We start from the raw sequence: 18621 nt of genomic DNA, 5'->3' as shown, positions 1-18621 counted from the left end.
AAAGTCAGAATTGTGAGAGATAAAATCTCCATAACCTTTTTTTATTTTTTATTCAGTGGTGAAAACAGGCTTCCATACTTTTCTTGTCTTCTGTCCTCAAATTTAAGACCTCTTGAAATCATAGTTAAGACTTTCTTGTACCATTTAACTTTTGTTTTTTCAACTAAATTTAATACATTTTAAGACTTTTTAAAGACCTGCAGAAACACTTTGGGATGTCCTGTTTTTATTTCTATTTGACCAAAAATCTTTTTGTATGTCCAGAGGAACTGGAAAAGATTTAGATTAAGACAACAGTGGACATAAGACTAAATATATAACAATTAAACAAATATATATTGCTTTTTGGTTTTTATTCAGAAATTTTAATACAAACTGTAATACGCCTTAAAAAACAAATCTAAACAACCAAACTAAAACTATTGACATGGTGAAGGAAGTTATAAGTGTTTTTCTCTGTCATCCAAACAGTCTGAAATTACTTGAGGAAAGATGTGGAGGCAGTTACAATGTGGAAAACTGTTGTGAAAAAACGGCTCCTTAATGCAACCTAATGTGCAATTAACTGACAATAACTGCAAAGGAAATGGAGAAGATGATAATGTCAACAAACAGCTCAAACGGCCGCTGTGCATAACCACAAACAGCCCTTAGAAGGAAAGACCTGCTGCTTGGTTATTATTATTATTATTTATCGTACTGCAGATGTACTTTTCATATGCATATAAAACACTGGCAGAAGAGTATCAAAAGTGTCAAAAATATCTTGATATAAATGAACAACTCTGACATTTCTGATTCAATCAAAACAGCCCTATTCTCAAAACTCAAGTTAACATTGTAAACTGGTATGTTTGTGTGCTTATACATGACATTAACATTTTTAAGTGGCAAAAGGCAAAAAGCTATTGTTATATTATATTATATTAAATAAATTATAAAAAGGAAAATAGATTTTAAATAACCCCCACAATTTACTAGAATATTTCAAAATCTGTTTGCATTTCACGTGTCACTTATTTATTTGACCCTTTATTCAGTATAATGTGTCTAAATCCGTTATTAATTATTGTGTTATTAAATTGTGCTTTAGGGAATCTAATGTATGATGTGAAATGAATGTCTTAAATACCTTGTCAACGAACAATTAGCAACTAATAACTGGATGTACTGTAAAAGCAGGTCCCGTTTCATTGACTGAACAGCGGCCCCTGCTGGAGGAGAGTGGCAGGGGCGTCAAAGTTCACAGCTTGTCCCTTATTCAAAACCAGCAGCCTGAAGGAGCAACAACAGGTCATAAATACCTTACTGAATACTTGACATTTAATGACATGATGAGTCACTTGTTATATAATGGATCGTTGGCCCTGACCTGTCAGTGTGCATGACAGTGAACGGGTTCTGAGTGAGCCAAAGTACAGTGCAGTCTTTAAACTCCGTGCGGATCACCTGTCGGACCAGGTCCTCTGTTTCTAGATCCACACTAGGAAGGGCGTCTTCCACAAGCAGGACTTTGACCCTTGCAAGGAGGGCTCTGGCCAAACAGAGCAGCCTCCTCTGGCCAAAGCTTTCACAACACAAAAACAGAAAAATATTTAACCCATAACAACCACTTGTTTGTTGTGCCAGTACATAAAGGTTGCCATAGAGAAAAATATATTGTTTCATGAAGCAATAAACCAGAGACACAATCCAGATCTGGACTCATGATTGGTTCCAGCCGGAACATGAATGATTTCACTAGGGATGTAACGATACACTAACGCAGCTGGTTTTGTTTTTGTAGTATTGTTTCATTTTAGTCAGACTATTCTGTTTTTGCTTCATTACTTTGAAATGACAGTTTAAATCAGAAACTGCTCCTGTATGCAGCATCCACACTAGTGATGAAGATTAAAATATAGTGGTTGCCTCTAATTTTAAATGAAAAGAGCACAGGCAAAGCCTTGTTTATATAAAGTGGTTTGTTTTAAATTTTTATTTTTAAATTCAGCTTTGTTATGAGACATATTTCCATTTCACAAAGAACTGCGCAGCATTTTGTCTGAGAAATAACAAAAGGACACCTTTTCATTTATAATTTGTCTTAAATCTCATTTGTAAAAAAATGAAATCAGTGAAATCAGTATCATGAATCGTATCGCATTGTGAGTTGAGTGACTTGCTATGTTCAACTGCAGTTCTTCTACATGCAAAATAAGCACTAAAACAATGAATTTGCTCAATTATTTATGTTTGTCTGAATTATTTATCTGCAAAATTCACTTTTAGAAACGTTTTAATAAGATTTTGTTAACAAGCAAATGAGAAAAACTTATTGTAATCTGTGTGATTCAGTTTTTTAATGCATTAAATGTTTTATTTTATTTATTTTTTTATTGTATAAAAAAATGAAAATAAGATTTAATACCTAATTTTTCTTAAATAAATTAAATACATTTTTCTTTTAATTTATTTTTACATTTATTCAAATAAACTTGCAATCTAAGTTTTTTTTTTAGTTATTTGTGATCCTTTTTTTTAACAAATAAGTTAATCGATTAATCGTTAATAGGAGTTAACTGATTAATATTAATATTACATTTATCTATCTGTTTATTTATTTTTTATGAGCCTAATGATTACAAAATAATATCAATATTTAATTTTATCTATCCATTTATTATTTATTTATTTACTTATAAGCTTAAGATGTCAATAATGATAAGTTAATTGATTAATATTAATATTACATTTATTTGATTATTTATTTATTTATAAGCCTAATAAGTAAATTACAAATTAATATCAATATTTATTTTATCCATCTATTTATTTATTTATTTATTTATTTATTTATAAGCCTAAGAGGTTCATAATGATAAGTTAATTGATTAATATTAATATTATATTTATTTATTTTTTGAGCCTAATAAGTTAGCTAATTATTAATTTATAACAATATTTAATTTTATGTATTTAAGCCCAAGATTTTTAGACTGATAATAAATTAAATAAATTATTAATTAATATCACATAATTTATTTATTTGTTTTTATTGTTTATTTATAAGCCTAATAAGTTAATGACTAATTAATATCAATATTTGATTTGATATATTTATTTATAAGCCTTAGATTTTCATACTAATAATACATTTGTAGACATAATTTTTATTTCTATTAATTAATTAATTTGCCTAAGATGTCCATACTGATGATAAATAAGTTAAATCAATTAATATTAATATTACATTTATTTGTATTTATTTATCAGCATAATAAAGTCAATTAATTATTATTTAATATCAATATTTAATTTGAACTATTTATAAGCCTAAAATTTTCATACTAACAATAAATAATGAATCAATTAATAATTAATATCAATGTTATTATTTTTTGTTTAATTATTTATTTATTTATAAACCTAATAAGATGATTAAGTATTAATAATATCAATATTTAATTTTATCTATGCATTTACTATGTGTTTTATTTTATTTATTTATATATAAAAAACATAAATAAAGAGAAATACATAATATATTTCCTTTTCACTTATTTATTTGTTTTATTTTAAACCTTTTATGTATGTTATGAGTTGAAAATCTACATCAGCCTTTTGTATTACTGTACGAACACCAACTCTATTGTTATAGTACGATGTAATACTTTGAATAACACATAAACATGTAAAACTGGCCTGAAGCATCTAAAGATTTGATTCCCACACACCTGAAAGCGAGGGAGGTCCTCTGTACCGGGCGCAGCAGCTGAGCAGGCAATAGTCGAACATGCTCCTTCAGATGGCAGAGCTCCAGAGCCAACCACACCTGTGCGTCAGTATGCTGAGCGAACGGGTCCAGGTTAGCCCTCAGGGGACCAGAGAACAGTACGGGAACCTGTAACACACGGGACACCATAACTCATTAGTGACTACAATAACTAGATAATGCTTGTTGCTGGCGGAGCCGGGGTAAAGCTAGTTTTACATTACACGCAATATTAGAAAGAATTCCATCTACCACACCCAGTCAAATAGTTCTGTTACCTGTCAACACTCCTTCGCCTCCAGTCTTTGATCGGTTTTTCTGTGGCTGGATTGAGCTAGTTCAATCTTATTCTCTTGTATTCAGATTTAACATTGTTTGACTAACCTGAGAAATGATTTGTAGACTGCTACGAAGGTCATGAAGACCGACGTGGGCGATGTTCACATTGTCAATCAGCACAGCACCGCTCCTGGCCTCCACTGACCGGTACAGACAGCTAACCAAACCATCAGCGTCTGTCTTTTCCCTGCTTACAACCCCAATCTATACACATGCAAACAAACAAAAAGCACCCTGACAATTAAATACTGATATAATCAGAATGAAAATAAAATAAATATAATCAGGGTATTTTAAATACATTATATAAAATTAACATATTATCTCATAGAACTGTAACCCAGAATAATGATAATATTAAATTAATAAAATTAGTATTAATAATAATAAATAAAAAATGAAGAGTTCATTTGCAATAAACTATAACTCTGTTTTCAAAAATCATGTTCTTTCATTGTGCATTAATCTCAATCAAACTGCAGTCGAGTTATTTTTATACAAGGTTAAAAAAAAAACAACTAAAAATACAACTAACACAATAAAAACATAATATAAAAAAACATGATTTAAAAAAAAAAAAAAAAGTTATCTGTTTTTGCAAATAAATTCTTCAAATATAAATGAATGATTAATATATAAACATTTTTTGTTGTAAGTTTGAGATTAACATTGATAAACAATAAAAACTAAAATAATTATATTACATATTAATATTATTAATTATTTATTATCAGTATGAAAATCAATAGATATAATAATAAATAAATAGATAAAAATAAATATTGATATTAGTTAATTAATTAACTTATTAGGCTTATAAATAATAAACAAATTTAATATTAATATTAATCGCTTATCAGTATGGAAATCTTAGGCTTATGCATACATTTAAAACAACACATAAATTCATTTATTAATAAATTAATTAATAAATAACATGATACAAATAAACAAAAAACACTCAGTTTTAAATATGGACACGTTGAGTATGAAAATAAAATACATTTATCATCATTGAATTTTCATGTTTATAATCAATGAATTAAAAAAAAAATACATGAAAATAAATACATTATGTTATCGAAATGTAACCCTAATAATAATAAAATAATAATAATAAATTAATAAATATAAATTAATGTTTGATAAAATGCAAAACATTTTTATCGTAAGTTAACAAATAAATAAATGTAATATTAATAAATTAATTTATTATCAGTATGGAAGGCAAGAAAACAAACCAACAAAGAAAGAAATCAATATTCAAAGTACCTTTTCCCCTTTTATAATAGTGAGATTAATTCCTCTAAGAGCTGGTGTGCAGTTAGAGGAGGCTTCAGACTCATAGTTTCTGAACTTTACCACTCCATGCTGGGGCCAGTCACAGTGTGGTCTATACGTGACTCTCCATGCTGCCTAAGGTAAAAAGGACCAGTTGGCTCAGTCCAGAAGAAATGACATCCTGTGACATTTAAAAGTGACAAGGCATCCTCTTTGGAATTTAGCACACAATGAATTTGACCATGTAGGGTTAGGTGTGCAGTGTTGTGATCAGGCACAAAGAGCACAAAGAGAAGTATTTACTTGTTAAGTATTGTTACATTGTACCTCCTTCTCCACTTTTGCAAATTCACAAAGATTTTGCACGCTCAGCATGTCCACGTTGATATCAGAAACAGCCTGAGGGTAACAGTGAAGAGCTTCTTTAATCTGTAACAAAATGTTTTTATAATTACTGGGAATTAAACAAAACTCAGGTTAGCTATCAGCACAGATGAACTTACATTGAAGGCACAGATCAATGCCAGAACCACAAGCCCCGAGTCCGGTTTAGTCTCCAGCAGAATCAGACTGACCAGGAACAGAACAATCCCAGCAATACCATCTAACCGCAGCACAGCCCAACTGCACACAGAAATATTGTTTTGGTCATAAACCACATTGGTCAAGGCTGCTGTTTATGCTGCAATAAATGTGACATGTTTATTTGACAGGTTTAGATGTTTACAGTTTATATTTATAACATTTTTAATACAAAAATATGTACAATTATTTTTATTGGCCTGAAAATACAAGATAATCAAAAAGAGTTGCAAGTCACAGATGTGTACTACACTCGAATGGTGCCCCCTAATGTACTGTTGTAGTTCTTAAATTTTTTCAAGTGGCAGCAGTGTTGCCAAGTCTGCGGTTTTCCTGTGAAACTGGGCTACTTTTGCAGTGGGTTGTCTTTCATGTCTGTGGGTTTAAGCGACCCCACTAACCTTATATTTATCCCCTATCAAAAAACACATATTTTTTATCATAAAATGTGAGTTTTGGGCTAGTTTTGAGTAGCAGTTGGGCCGGTTTTGTTTTGAAAACCTGGCAACCCTGTGTGCCAGACCAAAACAAAACTTGCAGAGCACCTTTGTTGAGGAACATGTTGTGTGGAGAGAGGAAAACTGGACCCCCCACTGAAATGAGTTTTGGGCTAGTTCTGAGTAGCAATTGGGCGGGTTTTGTCGTGAAAACCTGGCAAGCCTGGGTGGCAGGCCAAAACTTGCAGAGCACCTACAAGGCCAAATGTCTCATCCTGTTTTCAGCAACCAACATTTTTTTGCTTTAATTTGTGTATAAGCCAACAATTAGTTAAACACTGCAGCTGGAATCGCTTGCCAGTTCAGTGCTGAAAAGGGTAAGGATTTGTCTTGGGATGCTAAAGAGAAGTCGAACTGAAAGTGCACTCTGCAGTGACCAAGCCTTTCATTAGCAGAAAGAATCAAAAGGCAAGACTAAAACTTTGATGAGGAGCATGTTGTGTGGAGAGAGGAGAACTGGACCCCCCACCAAAATGAGTTTTGGGCTAGTTTTGAAAAGCAATTGGGTGAGTTTTGTTGTGAAAACCTGGCAACTCTGGGTGGCAGGCCGAAACAAAACTTGCAGATCACCTACAAGGCCAAATGTCTTATCCTGTTTTCAGCAACCAACCTTTTCTTGCTTTAATTTGTGTATAAGCCAACAATAGGTTCAACACTCCAGCTGAAATTGCTTGCCAGTTCAGTGCTGAACAGGGTATCGATCGTCTTGGGATGTTAAAGAGAAGTCGAACTGAAAGTGCACTCTGCAGTGACCAAGCCTTTCATTTGCAGAAAGAATCAAAAGGCAAGATTAACCTTTGCTGAGAAACATGTTGTGTGGAGAGAGGAGAACTGGTCCAATTGGAGATCTGGACCCTCCACCGAAACAAGTTTTGGGATAGTTCTGAGTAGCAATTGGGCGGGTTTTGTTTTGAAAACCTGGCAACCCTGGGTGGCAGGTCAAAACAAAACTTGCAGAGCAACTACAAGGCCAAATGTCTTTTCCTGTTTTCACCAACCAACCTTTTTTGCTTTAATTTGTGCATTAAACCAACAAAAATCAGCCTACGATAAAGACACAAAATACATACAAAAAATATATATACACTACCGTTCAAAAGTTTGGGGTCAGTAAGACTTATAATAGTCTTTAAAGAAGTCTCTTATGCTCATCAAGACTGCATTTATTTGATTAAAAATATAGAAAAAAAACAGTAATATTGCAAAATGTTTTTACAATATAAAATAATATTTTTTATTTTAACATACTTTAAAATAGAATTTATTCCTGTGATGAAAAGCTGAATTTTTATCAGCTGTTACTCCAGTCTTAAGTGTCACATGATCCTTCAGAAATCATTCTAATATGCGGATTTATTATTAGAATGATCAGTGTTGGATAATATCAACAGTTGTGCTGCCAAATATTTTTTGGAACCTGTGATTTTTTTTTTTTCAGGATTCTTATTCTTTCATGAATAACAAGTTTAAAAAGTACAGTGTTTATTCAAAATATAAATATTTTATAACAATGTAAATTATTTATTATTAACTTTTAATAAACTTTTAATTATTAACTTAATACATCCTTGGTGAATAAAAGTATTAATTTCTTAAAAAAAAAAAAGAAACAATAAAAATGTACTGACCCCAAACTTTTGAACGGTAGTGTATACCTTGGGAGCAAAGTTACTTAAGTGAGACGATAGAAAGAGTTAATTAATCATTAAATTCACTGTTGATTTACTAGGTGAAAAGTTGGTGCTTTTTGTCAATTATTATTATTACTATTTTTAATCAGCTAATTTGCAACATTACTCTCAGAATCCTTCAGACAACCAGCATAAAATGTAAATAAAAACCTTTTTTTAACCTTTCTGTGTTGATTTTGTTGTACTTGACCAGCAGGTTTTGATTTAAGGCTTGGAGGCAGTGTGTCAGACACACCTCCCTGCGTTTTGGCCCAGAAAGTGGAGCTTCAACACACTGTGTCACACACTCCAGCGAACCAACTGGGTTTGCCTCCATGAGTCTGGTTTGACTCTGTGCTGACGAAAAACGTGACTGAAAGAAGAAAAAGAAATGTTAATATCTGTATAATAGCCATTTGTACATGCATCTTGATGTTAGATGCTGATTTGCTTATTTACAAACTTTCAGGTCAAATATTCTAAGGAAACTGACATACCTGAATATGGAGGAAGAGGATTATCAGTGGGCAGACAGCTAGGCTGAAAACTGGCATGATGAAGCTGATCAAAGCGGTGGTGCTCAATACATCCAAAAAACTCCTCAACCAGCTGTGCAAATGTTTGGGCAGCTCTTCATCAATCACCTGCATATCCTAAACCAACATGAGATCACAACTTTTGGTTGGGCAGATCTTTATCAATCACCTGAGTATCCTAACATGAGATTACAACTTTTGGTTTTGTTAAAACGGGATTAAGGAAGATCTATGTTGGTTTTCCATCATATTTGTTTGTATCTGTTACATAACATATACTTCCTCAAGGGCGCAACAGTGATGACCTGCTACTTGTGGGAACCAGACAGGCTTTTTTCAGCTCAAATGCTTTGAACTCTGCTCAACACCGCCTCCTGGAGGATGACACTCACCTGAGTGAATGCTTGCAGCAGTCTTCTTGTTTTTGTCTTCTGGAAATGCACAGGCATGTGAAGAACATCTGACAGAAGCTTAGAGTGTAATTTATGAGAAGCCCTGAGAGAAGCGCAGGTCAAACAGTAGGCGGCACAGCACACGAAGAAGGCTGTAATACAAAAGCACATATATAATCTAAAAACAAAAACTCTTCTGTGAAACTACAGGTTGATAATAACCTTGCAAGAGTCCGAGCAGTGCGTAAGCAGACAGTCGGGAGTTTCTGAGCTCTCTCCACCCGTCCAGGCCTTGAACTTCTTTGGCTTCACCCGTCCACATGCTCAGGATGCCATCTTGTGCTAAACTAACAGCACACACAGACAGGTGTAGAAGCAAGGAAACTGACATCCAGGGCCTGCCAAAAGCCCTCAGATACAGCCTGCGGGCCTCTCCACTGCCCTGAAATTATAAATACACATCATTACACAAAATTTTAAGCAAAAAGAACCTCTGTAGGTAAAGGGATAGTTCATTAAAAAAAAAAAAAAAAGTTTAATATTTTGTTCAATTATGCAATTAAATGATGTCAACTTTAATTTTAAATGAGCTGTTCCTTTTATTTATTTATATATATATATATATATATATATATAACTACAAATGCAGTTCAAAAATTTGGCATCAGTAAGTTTTTTTAATGTTTTTTTTCCAAAGAAGTTGATTATGCTTGTCAAGGCTGCATTTGTCACAATAAAACTGTAATATTGTGAAATATTATTACAATTTAAATTTTATAACAAATTATCTTAATATACTTCAAAATATTATTTATTTCTGTGAATGCTCAGCATCATTACTCCACCCCATATCACATGATCCTTCAGAAATCATTCTAATATGCTGATTTATTACCAATATAGGAAACAGTGCAGCGTAATATGTTTTTGGAACCTGTGATACATTTTTCAGGATTCTTTAATATATAAACAGTTAAAAAGTACAGTATTCATTTATAATAGAAATATTTTGAAAAGTCTTTACTCTGATCACTTTTTATCCATTTAATACATCCTTGCTGAATAAAAGTATTCTTTTTTTTTTTCAAAAAAGGAAAGGAAAAAAAATTATTGACCCCAAAGTTTCGGTTAATAGCGTATATTGTTAGAAAAGATTTCTACTTCAAGAGTGCTGTTCATTTTAACTTTTGAAGAATCCTGAACAAGGTATCGCAGGTTCCAAAAAATATTTTGCTGCAACACTGATAATAAATCAGTATAGTAGAATGATTTCTGAAGGATCGTGTGACACTGAAGACTAAAGTAATGACTGAAGAAAATTAAGCTTTGCACCACAGAAATAAATAATATTTTAAAGTATGTTAAAATAGCAAACCATTATTTTAAATTGCAATAATATTTTAAAATACTACTGTTTTTTCTGAATTTTTGATAAAATAAATGCAGCCTTGAGCATAAGAAACCTCTTTAAAATTATATAAAATTAAAAAATATTAAATATTTTAAAATATATTAAATATTTTTAATGAAAACAATATTTGGTACTTACTTTTTGGGATAAATATTGATCACTTTTCTCATCAGAATTAATGTGCTTATCTTTATACCTGTAAAAATCAATACATCAAGAATATTTAGACTATGAAGATACAGTGTACGTGAGGTGAAATTGCAGTGCATGCATCAACACAACAAAACCACAGGTATGTTAGAGAAACATGGAGTAGCTTGATAATGATGATGCCCCAACAAGCTCATTAATGTGGGATAAAAAAAATGTTGGGCAGCCCTATTTGGTCTCTCCCATGAGATTTTACCGGTCTCCACCATCTTTTGACCAGCAATCCCTGCCTGTGATTCTGTGCATACCATCCTTTCTTAATATGCACTACCCGATATGACTAAACCACAAAGGCCACTCTAGTGCAGAGAACACAGCGTTAGAAAAGCATGATACATTCTCTCAGGGGGATCAGAAAGATATTAAAATCAGAAGCACTGCTAATGCTCTTAAATGCACTGATGTTTGTCTTGGATTAAAGCAATTGTAATATATTAATTCTGGATATGTACTGGACAACGAAGACCGGCGGGTAGGGTCACACGCTGTGCTTTATCCAATGTTCTGGACTCGGCCTAATCAAATGGCAGAGGATAACATAACATTTGTATTTCTGTTATGCTGGCTGAAAATTCAGCTTTGCCTTCACATGAATAAATTATATTTTAAAATATATTATTAAGTTATTTTAAACTTGTTTTACTGCAAATAAATTCAGACTTAAGCATAAAAGACTTTGTTAAAACATGAAAATGTCTAACAGACTCCAAGTGTTTAAATGAGGGTGTTCATTAAATTAATTGCAGTACATTACAAAAGAATAAATAAACATATTATAAAATGCAAGTAAACAAGTACAAACTTACCCGTCACATGGCTGTTGGAAGCCATCAGTTGGAAGCTCTTCTGTAACACATGACAGAGTAACACTGTAGCTTTTATAACAACAAAAGAAAATTTTCCACTTAAAAAAACAAACAAAAAAAAGGCTTCATATGTGTTGATGTTACCTTTTGTAGTAACTAACTGACTGGTGCCCAAGTCCTTTGTGAGAAAGATCTTCTCCAGATGGCAAAGAGACTTCTGTGCCTGCATAATGTTGAGATTAATGAATTTGAACAATAATACTAATCAAATTCTAAGACACTTCAAGTTTGTTTTGATGCTATGTCACACGCATGCTACCTGCTTAAGAACACACAAGAGCCCAGGGAGCTCCAGCAGAGTTGGACGGAGAAATCTGAAGAAACATAGGGATGTAAAGATCTGAGATGGAGTGAGAACATTCCCATCATCCGCCAGCACAAACACACCAAGACTAGAGAAACCAACCTGCACAGAAAGTTAAAGATTGTGGGAAATGTGGGTCAAATTAAGTTCATCCGTCTAGTGACAGGTCATGTCCATTCTGACATTTGGCGGCATGACGGGGACCAAAATGTTCTGACCTCAGGTTGTAATCTATGATAGACTTTGATTTGGGTTTTAATCTCAGAGCTCTGTGGATTTGTTTACTTAGTAAGCCCCTGTGCATCTGGAGAAGAGAGGCAAGGTAATTTGAAGTCAAAATCACAGAGAGAAAAGTTTAGCAGTAGTAAGTAAAACCTGAATTTTAGGAAGGATGCATAATATCTAAACACTTATCTAGATTATTTAGCAAGATAACTAGTAGCACTAGAAAAAAACCCTGATGGTCAGCCTATCTTGTTGATGGCTGACAAGTCATGTAAGTCTTTTCATGAGGGTATTTGTCATGAATATCAAGCACTTACCAGGAAAGGCATACAGATAGAGTTGAGCATAGAGAAGGCTGTCAGATATCCCAGAATTCTTAGCATCTCCAACTCCCTGGCCCGTGACTCTGTAACTCTTTGATGGAACCAAGACTCCCATGTGAGAAACTTCAGAGCCTACACAAAGATTAAAGTCAGCATGAAATGAAAATTCACCCCATCTGCTTTCTAAACACGTTATTGATCTTATTGCAAACACATCTGATGAATCGAACCAAGTCCACACCCTACATTTATTTTTTGACAATCTGTTTTATTTGGATGCACGTCACAGTACAGAAGAAAAGATCTGTTGCTACTTTGTTTTCATTCTGGTTTTAAACAGAACAGCTACAAAACTAGTGAAATATAGAAAGAGGTGACATCATGACATTCCTTTCCTTCAGTGCCTAATCAAAGACATTTATGTTATATCTTGTTTTAGCTAAATCAATTGAGCTTTTGATTTTTAACCAGTCAGCACTACGCTAAGCAAGGCTGAACTGTCAGATTGCTGACAACACAAAGAAAGGAAAGAGTTTAATTTGACACTTTTGAGCTGCTGTAATATGTGATATGTCATGTATGTCATACTTTTTTCAGTGCCTAATTAGAAATCATAGAAAATTGCTTTATTTTGTATTTAATTATGAAAGTGTTAAAGGATTAGTTCACTTCCAGAACAAAAATTTCCTGATAAATTTGCTCACATTTACTCATGTCATCCAAGATGTTAATGTCTTTCTTTTTTTAGATGAAAAGAAATGAGGGGTTTTAAGCAAAACATTCCAGGATTTTTTTTTCTGTATAGTGGACTTCAATGGGAGCCAATGGGTTGATGGTCCAAACTGTAGTTTCAATGCAGCTTCAAAAGGCTCTACACGATCCCAGCCGAGGAATAAGGGTCTTATCTAGCGAAACAATCTGTCATTTTCTAAAAGAAACATACAAATTTCTATACGTTTAACTATAAATGCTTGTCTTGCACTAGCTCTGCGATGTGTATATGACTTCGTGCATTATGTAATCACATTGGAAAGTTCTAGTGTGGTCAGTTCTTCTAACCTGTGTACTTCGGTTCAAAAAGGTAGGGTATGGCAAAAAACTCGATCTCATTTTCTGCTCCAACTTCAAAAATCACCTGACATCATTGTTTTACCTTTTTTTTGTAAAGGGCGTTTGACTTTCTTTGCACATTTACTTAAAAACACGGGGTCGGGGTAAAAACACGGGGTAAACACGGGGTCGGTACTTGCGCCTACATCAGATGTGGCCTTTCCAACGTGACTTTGTCCAGTGTTTCCCCTGCTATTATATAAGGGGGGGTGGCCCCTAATTTCTCAGCGAATACGCAGACGGGATCACGGAGTCCATTCATCAAAAAAAGGATTTACTCTATAGCGCGTAATGTAATGAATGTAATTCAATTTTTGGATGAATAAATCAAAAGTAGGTCTCCCACTTAATTCAAATCACGATATGGACTAGAGTCTGTAAATATTAAAAGGCAACAAGACGGTTTAAATATGAATCCTCCATGTTCAGTTTGGCTCTGTATGAATGAATGGTGGAGACGTGGTTTTGTTTACTACACAAATAGTGAAGCACACGTGAGGCTCGCGGTGGTTTTTGGCCTTTGGGTCTCATTATATGACATTTTTTTGGGAAAATGGCTGATCATTTCTTTGGCTGATCCCTATTCCTTGAAGGGATCGTGTAGAGGTATTTGAAGCTGCACTGAAACTGCAGTTTGGACCTTCAACCCGCTGATCCCCATTGAAGTCCACTATATGGAGAAAAATCCTGGAATGTTTTCCTCAGAAACCTTAATTTAATTTCGACTGAAGAAAGAAAAACATGAACATCTTGGATGACATGGGGGGGTGAGTAAATTATCAGGAAATTTTTATTCTGGAAGTGAACTAATCTTTTAACAATTTCATCCTTAAAGAAATACAAAATAAAGCAATTTTCTATGATTTCTAATAACGCATTAAATAAAGCATGCTTTAAAAAAAATGCCTTGTATGTGGACGGCCAATATGTAACTTTACACTGAAGCACTGAACAAGTAAAATCACAAAAATAAAACCATTACTGTTAAACAGATTTGTTTTTGTTTCTTTTGTTTTGTTTTGTTTTTTAATCGGCAAGAAGTTGCAGTCGTCTTTTCTACCCTATTGACGTCCAAGAAAAACAGCTTTCAAATAAGAAAAAGTGATGAGCAGGACTTGAATTTGTCCATCAAGAATTGATTGGATCACTGTCGTTTGCTGATTGCTGCAATCTCATGTGAGTGACAGGTTGCTGAAGGGATGGAATTATTGTTCTGCCCTCATGCAGACACATGTCATCAAAGAAATTTCGTTGCAAGGAGAAGGAGAAGTTTTTTTTTTTTTGTTAAAGATTATGAGGCCACAGGAATTAAAAAAAACAACAATGTGCATATGTAAATAAACCTTGCAAAATTTGTGACCCTGGACCACAAAACCAGTCTTAAGTAGCAAGAGTATATTTGTAGCAATAACCAGCAATACATTGCATGGGTCAAAATTATAGATTTTTTGGTTTTATGCCAAAAATCATTAGGATATTAAGTAAAGATCATGTCACATGAAAATATTTTGTAGATCTTCTAGTGTAAATATACCAAAACTAAATTTTTGATTAGTAATATGCATTGCTAAGAACTTCATTTGGACAACTTTAAAAGCGATTTTCCCACCCTCAGATTCCATAATTTCAAATAGTTGTATCTCAGCCAAATATTGTCCTATCCTAGCAAACTATACATCAATGGAAAGCGTATTTATTCAGCAAAAAAATGACCCTTATGACTGGTTTTGTGGTCCAGGGTCACATTTCATGCAAAAAATAAGATCTGTCCATTTTGATTTCATGGTGACTTTACAAATTAGTAATTCAAGTAAGAACTAAGATTGACTTTTTTTTTTACTTTTTTTAATCCTTACGGCAGGAAATATTCCGGCAAACTAAATCAGCTCATGCTCAGATACGTAACTGAGCCACCGTAAGACCGAAATCCCACAATCACCCCTGATTGGGATTGAAACAAATTCAAGAGAGTTAAAACTATAAATGTCAGGATCACGTGTGAGATTAGGAACAGAAAAGACCTGGTATTTATGCAACATTTCCTTGATGAGTTGCTCACTCCTTTCCCTGATGATCAGCTGAGTTCTCTAAGGAACAACACACAGATATCAGCATAAGAACATACACAAAAATACACTTCATCTTTTATTTTATGCATGCATACTTCCAAAAAATTCTTGAGCAGCCTGGTCCTACTAACCCGAAGCTGTTTGGCTTTGCGCTCCACTGCTGAGTTGACAGGAACGAGGACTAGTAGCAATGCCACCCCCGCTAGAACGCCTGGGCCCAATTCACCCCACAGTAAGCCCAAATAGAGAGTGACTCTCAGGGGAGCGGACCAAATACAAGCTAAAGTGACCACCAGCTCTGTCACATATTCAACCTCCCTTAATACATCCGTCCCCTGAGTGGTGTCAGATTGCTGCCGAGAACTATGGGAAACAGACAATGTCTTAAATGTATAGGAGGAGGGGGGAAATGAAGGGAACATGAATCATGGAATAAAGAAGAGAAACTTTTCAGTATATAATGAAATGGATATGTACTGCTAACACTTTCAGTGACACGACAAAACAGTTTGTGAGAAAAAAAAAAATTATGCAGGCTGTTAGCATATTGATTGAGATAATGAAACTGTTTAAAGACACTTACCTTCCTGTAGAGACAGCCAGCCAGAACTGCTTGTGCATTGGCCGTAATTATCCTACTATGTTTCTCAAAGTGATGCTGAGAAACAGCGCAACAGCAAACAGCTCCCAACACCACCAGAGAATATGTGTATTGTGCCCAGTCAAACACAGCCTGCCTCTCACAGAACAGAATAACCCACCTGAGGTTAAAAACATGTACAAAACCAGATCAGAGAATTTCAGCATGTCACATGATCATTCAAAAATCATTCTAATATGCTGATTTGGTGCTAAATTTGTATCAATTATTATTGGTGCTTAAATGCTGACTTTTTTATGTAACATGATATTCAAATAGAAAACAACTCTTTTAAATTATAATAATATTTGACAATCTTACTATTTTTACTGTATTTTTGAACAAATAAATGTAAAATCACAGTCATACCTGAGAGTAAGAGGACCTAAAATGCTAAAAACATCAGTTGATAGTCTCAGAAGCACAAGTTTGACTAAAGCCGGACGGAATGTCACCCATATTGCATAAAGGAGAGAGTAACCAGTATTGTTTTTACTGGAGACCAGCAGAGACTCTCTTCCACAATCCTTTTCTAGGTCCGACCTCTGTATAAATCAAATATTAACATTAAATCTAATCCAAAGCATGTTTTTCATAACAGAGAAGGTTGGCTATTGTTATATCTTCACAGTTACCTCATTGTAATTCTGTTGTTTTTCCCACTCACGCTCAAACACAGAGCACAGGGTGTGGACAGACTCCTCATTATACAGCTTGCAAAGGTTGGACAACTGCAGCGGTCCCCTGTGGCCCATTACAACCACCCTGAAAACAGAAAAAAAAAAAAAAAAAATCTGTTAAAGCTTGCTGTGGTTGACAACATTATATAGTATATAGTATACCTCCCCAGTTATAGGCTTACCTATTTATTCAAAAGAGGTTCATATAGATAAGGCTCCCTTTTGACTGTGAGCACAAATATATAAAAACACAAATCTCAGTGAAGACAACAGTCTTAGTCAAAGACTGGTGGGAAATAATAAGCATTTAATAAAAAAAATATTGCATTGAATGAACATATTTATCAATATAATACAATTTAAAAACACAAAAGAAACAGTAAATGTGTAATACTGAAGGAAAATAATTTCAAACCAATAAATAAGCTCTTATTTAATTATGAAATACAATCAATTGTCTACAATAATGCGAACTTCTCCATTTTTTTGGCGTCCTGTTGACACAGTCTAAAAATAAGACACATTCAGTTCATGCAGTATGTTAAAAATAAAAATAAAAGTTATGCTTACCTCATTTCAGTAACGCTGGCAGCGTCTAAAAACAATATAACGTCTTGCCGCGTGTAAATGACTGTCTCTGCGTCTCACACAGCTGCAACAATAGCACCTCACAGGAAAAGACATAAAGTAGCCTAAATTTAACATCGTTTACATTTGCCGTCGATATTTAGGTTTAAATGTCCTCTGACATGTTTCGGGATAATTAAAGGAAGCTTTCTGTATAAATTTAAACCGCGTAAACAGTGGAGCGTGCAGCGTGCGCACATGTCCAATGAGAGCGGCGCTTTCGGCTGTGGGTGTGTTTACCGGCTGTCAATCACTTTGCGGCGTAAATCTTTTCGGTCCTTTTTGAGTACATTTGTGCATTTTCTAATTAATTAAATTCCACCAAAGAGAAAAAACTCAGTCCTTCAAGCCTGTGTGACGGAAAAACGTTTGTTGATTTAATATGCTACTTTAGTACTTTATTGCACTTTGTAATAATTAAAGAAGATTGCTAGTATCTTGGCTATAATCCTTGTTTGGGTAAATATTAAATTAATTTTAAGAATTGAGTTTTTTCTCTTTGGTGTAATTTACTGATGACTTGAAATCGTGTTATGTTAGCAAACGCAAGATCCTCCTTTTTTTCTAATATATACAGTACGTTGTTTTCATTACACAATATATTTTCAGCATAATAATTTGAGTTAAAGTTTTTTTTCACAGAAAGTTAGATTAAAAATTAACTGGTCTAATAAGTTTAATTAATAAGTATTCCAACGAGGAACTTATAAAACAATGCTGCCATTCATCAGTAATTCATCAATCAATAATAAAATCTATATCAGATTATTTAGCATGCAGTATGCTATTGTATTTGAGAATTGACCACACAGAAAGTAAATATTAGAGATTTTAATACAAAACGATATCTATTTGTATTGTTTTAAAGATGTTTACATATTACTTTAAAAGAAACAGAGAGAGATAACAGAGAAAATGTGACCATGGACCACAAAACCAGTCGTAAGGGTACGTTTTTTGAAATTGAGATTTATACATCATATAAGCTTTCCATTGATGTATGGTTTGTTAGGATATGACAATATTTGTCCGAGATACAACTATTTGAAAAAAATAAAACTAAAAATACTGAGAAAATTGCCCTTAAAGTTGTCCAAATGAAGTT

General features: G+C 33.6%; 1 protein-coding gene across 1 annotated transcript; it reads right to left on the bottom strand.

The window, feature by feature from the left end:
- Window positions 1–482: 482 nt before the first annotated feature.
- abcc13 (ATP-binding cassette, sub-family C (CFTR/MRP), member 13) lies at window positions 483–18334 on the bottom strand. Its single transcript, XM_051098875.1, has 22 exons — window positions 17460–18334; window positions 16845–16974; window positions 16579–16754; window positions 16153–16339; window positions 15701–15952; window positions 15522–15587; window positions 12385–12522; window positions 11798–11944; window positions 11623–11701; window positions 11479–11518; window positions 10601–10658; window positions 9274–9493; window positions 9052–9203; window positions 8621–8776; window positions 8306–8496; window positions 5878–5998; window positions 5702–5803; window positions 5366–5509; window positions 4139–4297; window positions 3717–3883; window positions 1373–1567; window positions 483–1275 (listed from the first exon to the last, which is right to left on the bottom strand). Exons 1-22 carry the CDS (start codon window positions 17462–17464, stop codon window positions 1191–1193), a joined length of 2970 nt encoding a protein of 989 aa, XP_050954832.1. The 5' UTR covers window positions 17465–18334; the 3' UTR covers window positions 483–1190.
- Between the last annotated feature and the right edge of the window lie 287 nt (window positions 18335–18621).

Source organism: Labeo rohita, chromosome 24 (genome assembly GCF_022985175.1).
Source record: "Labeo rohita strain BAU-BD-2019 chromosome 24, IGBB_LRoh.1.0, whole genome shotgun sequence".
Taxonomy (NCBI): Eukaryota; Metazoa; Chordata; class Actinopteri; order Cypriniformes; family Cyprinidae; genus Labeo; species Labeo rohita.
Note: the sequence above shows the minus strand (reverse complement) of the source record. Positions and strands in the feature narration are given on the sequence as shown.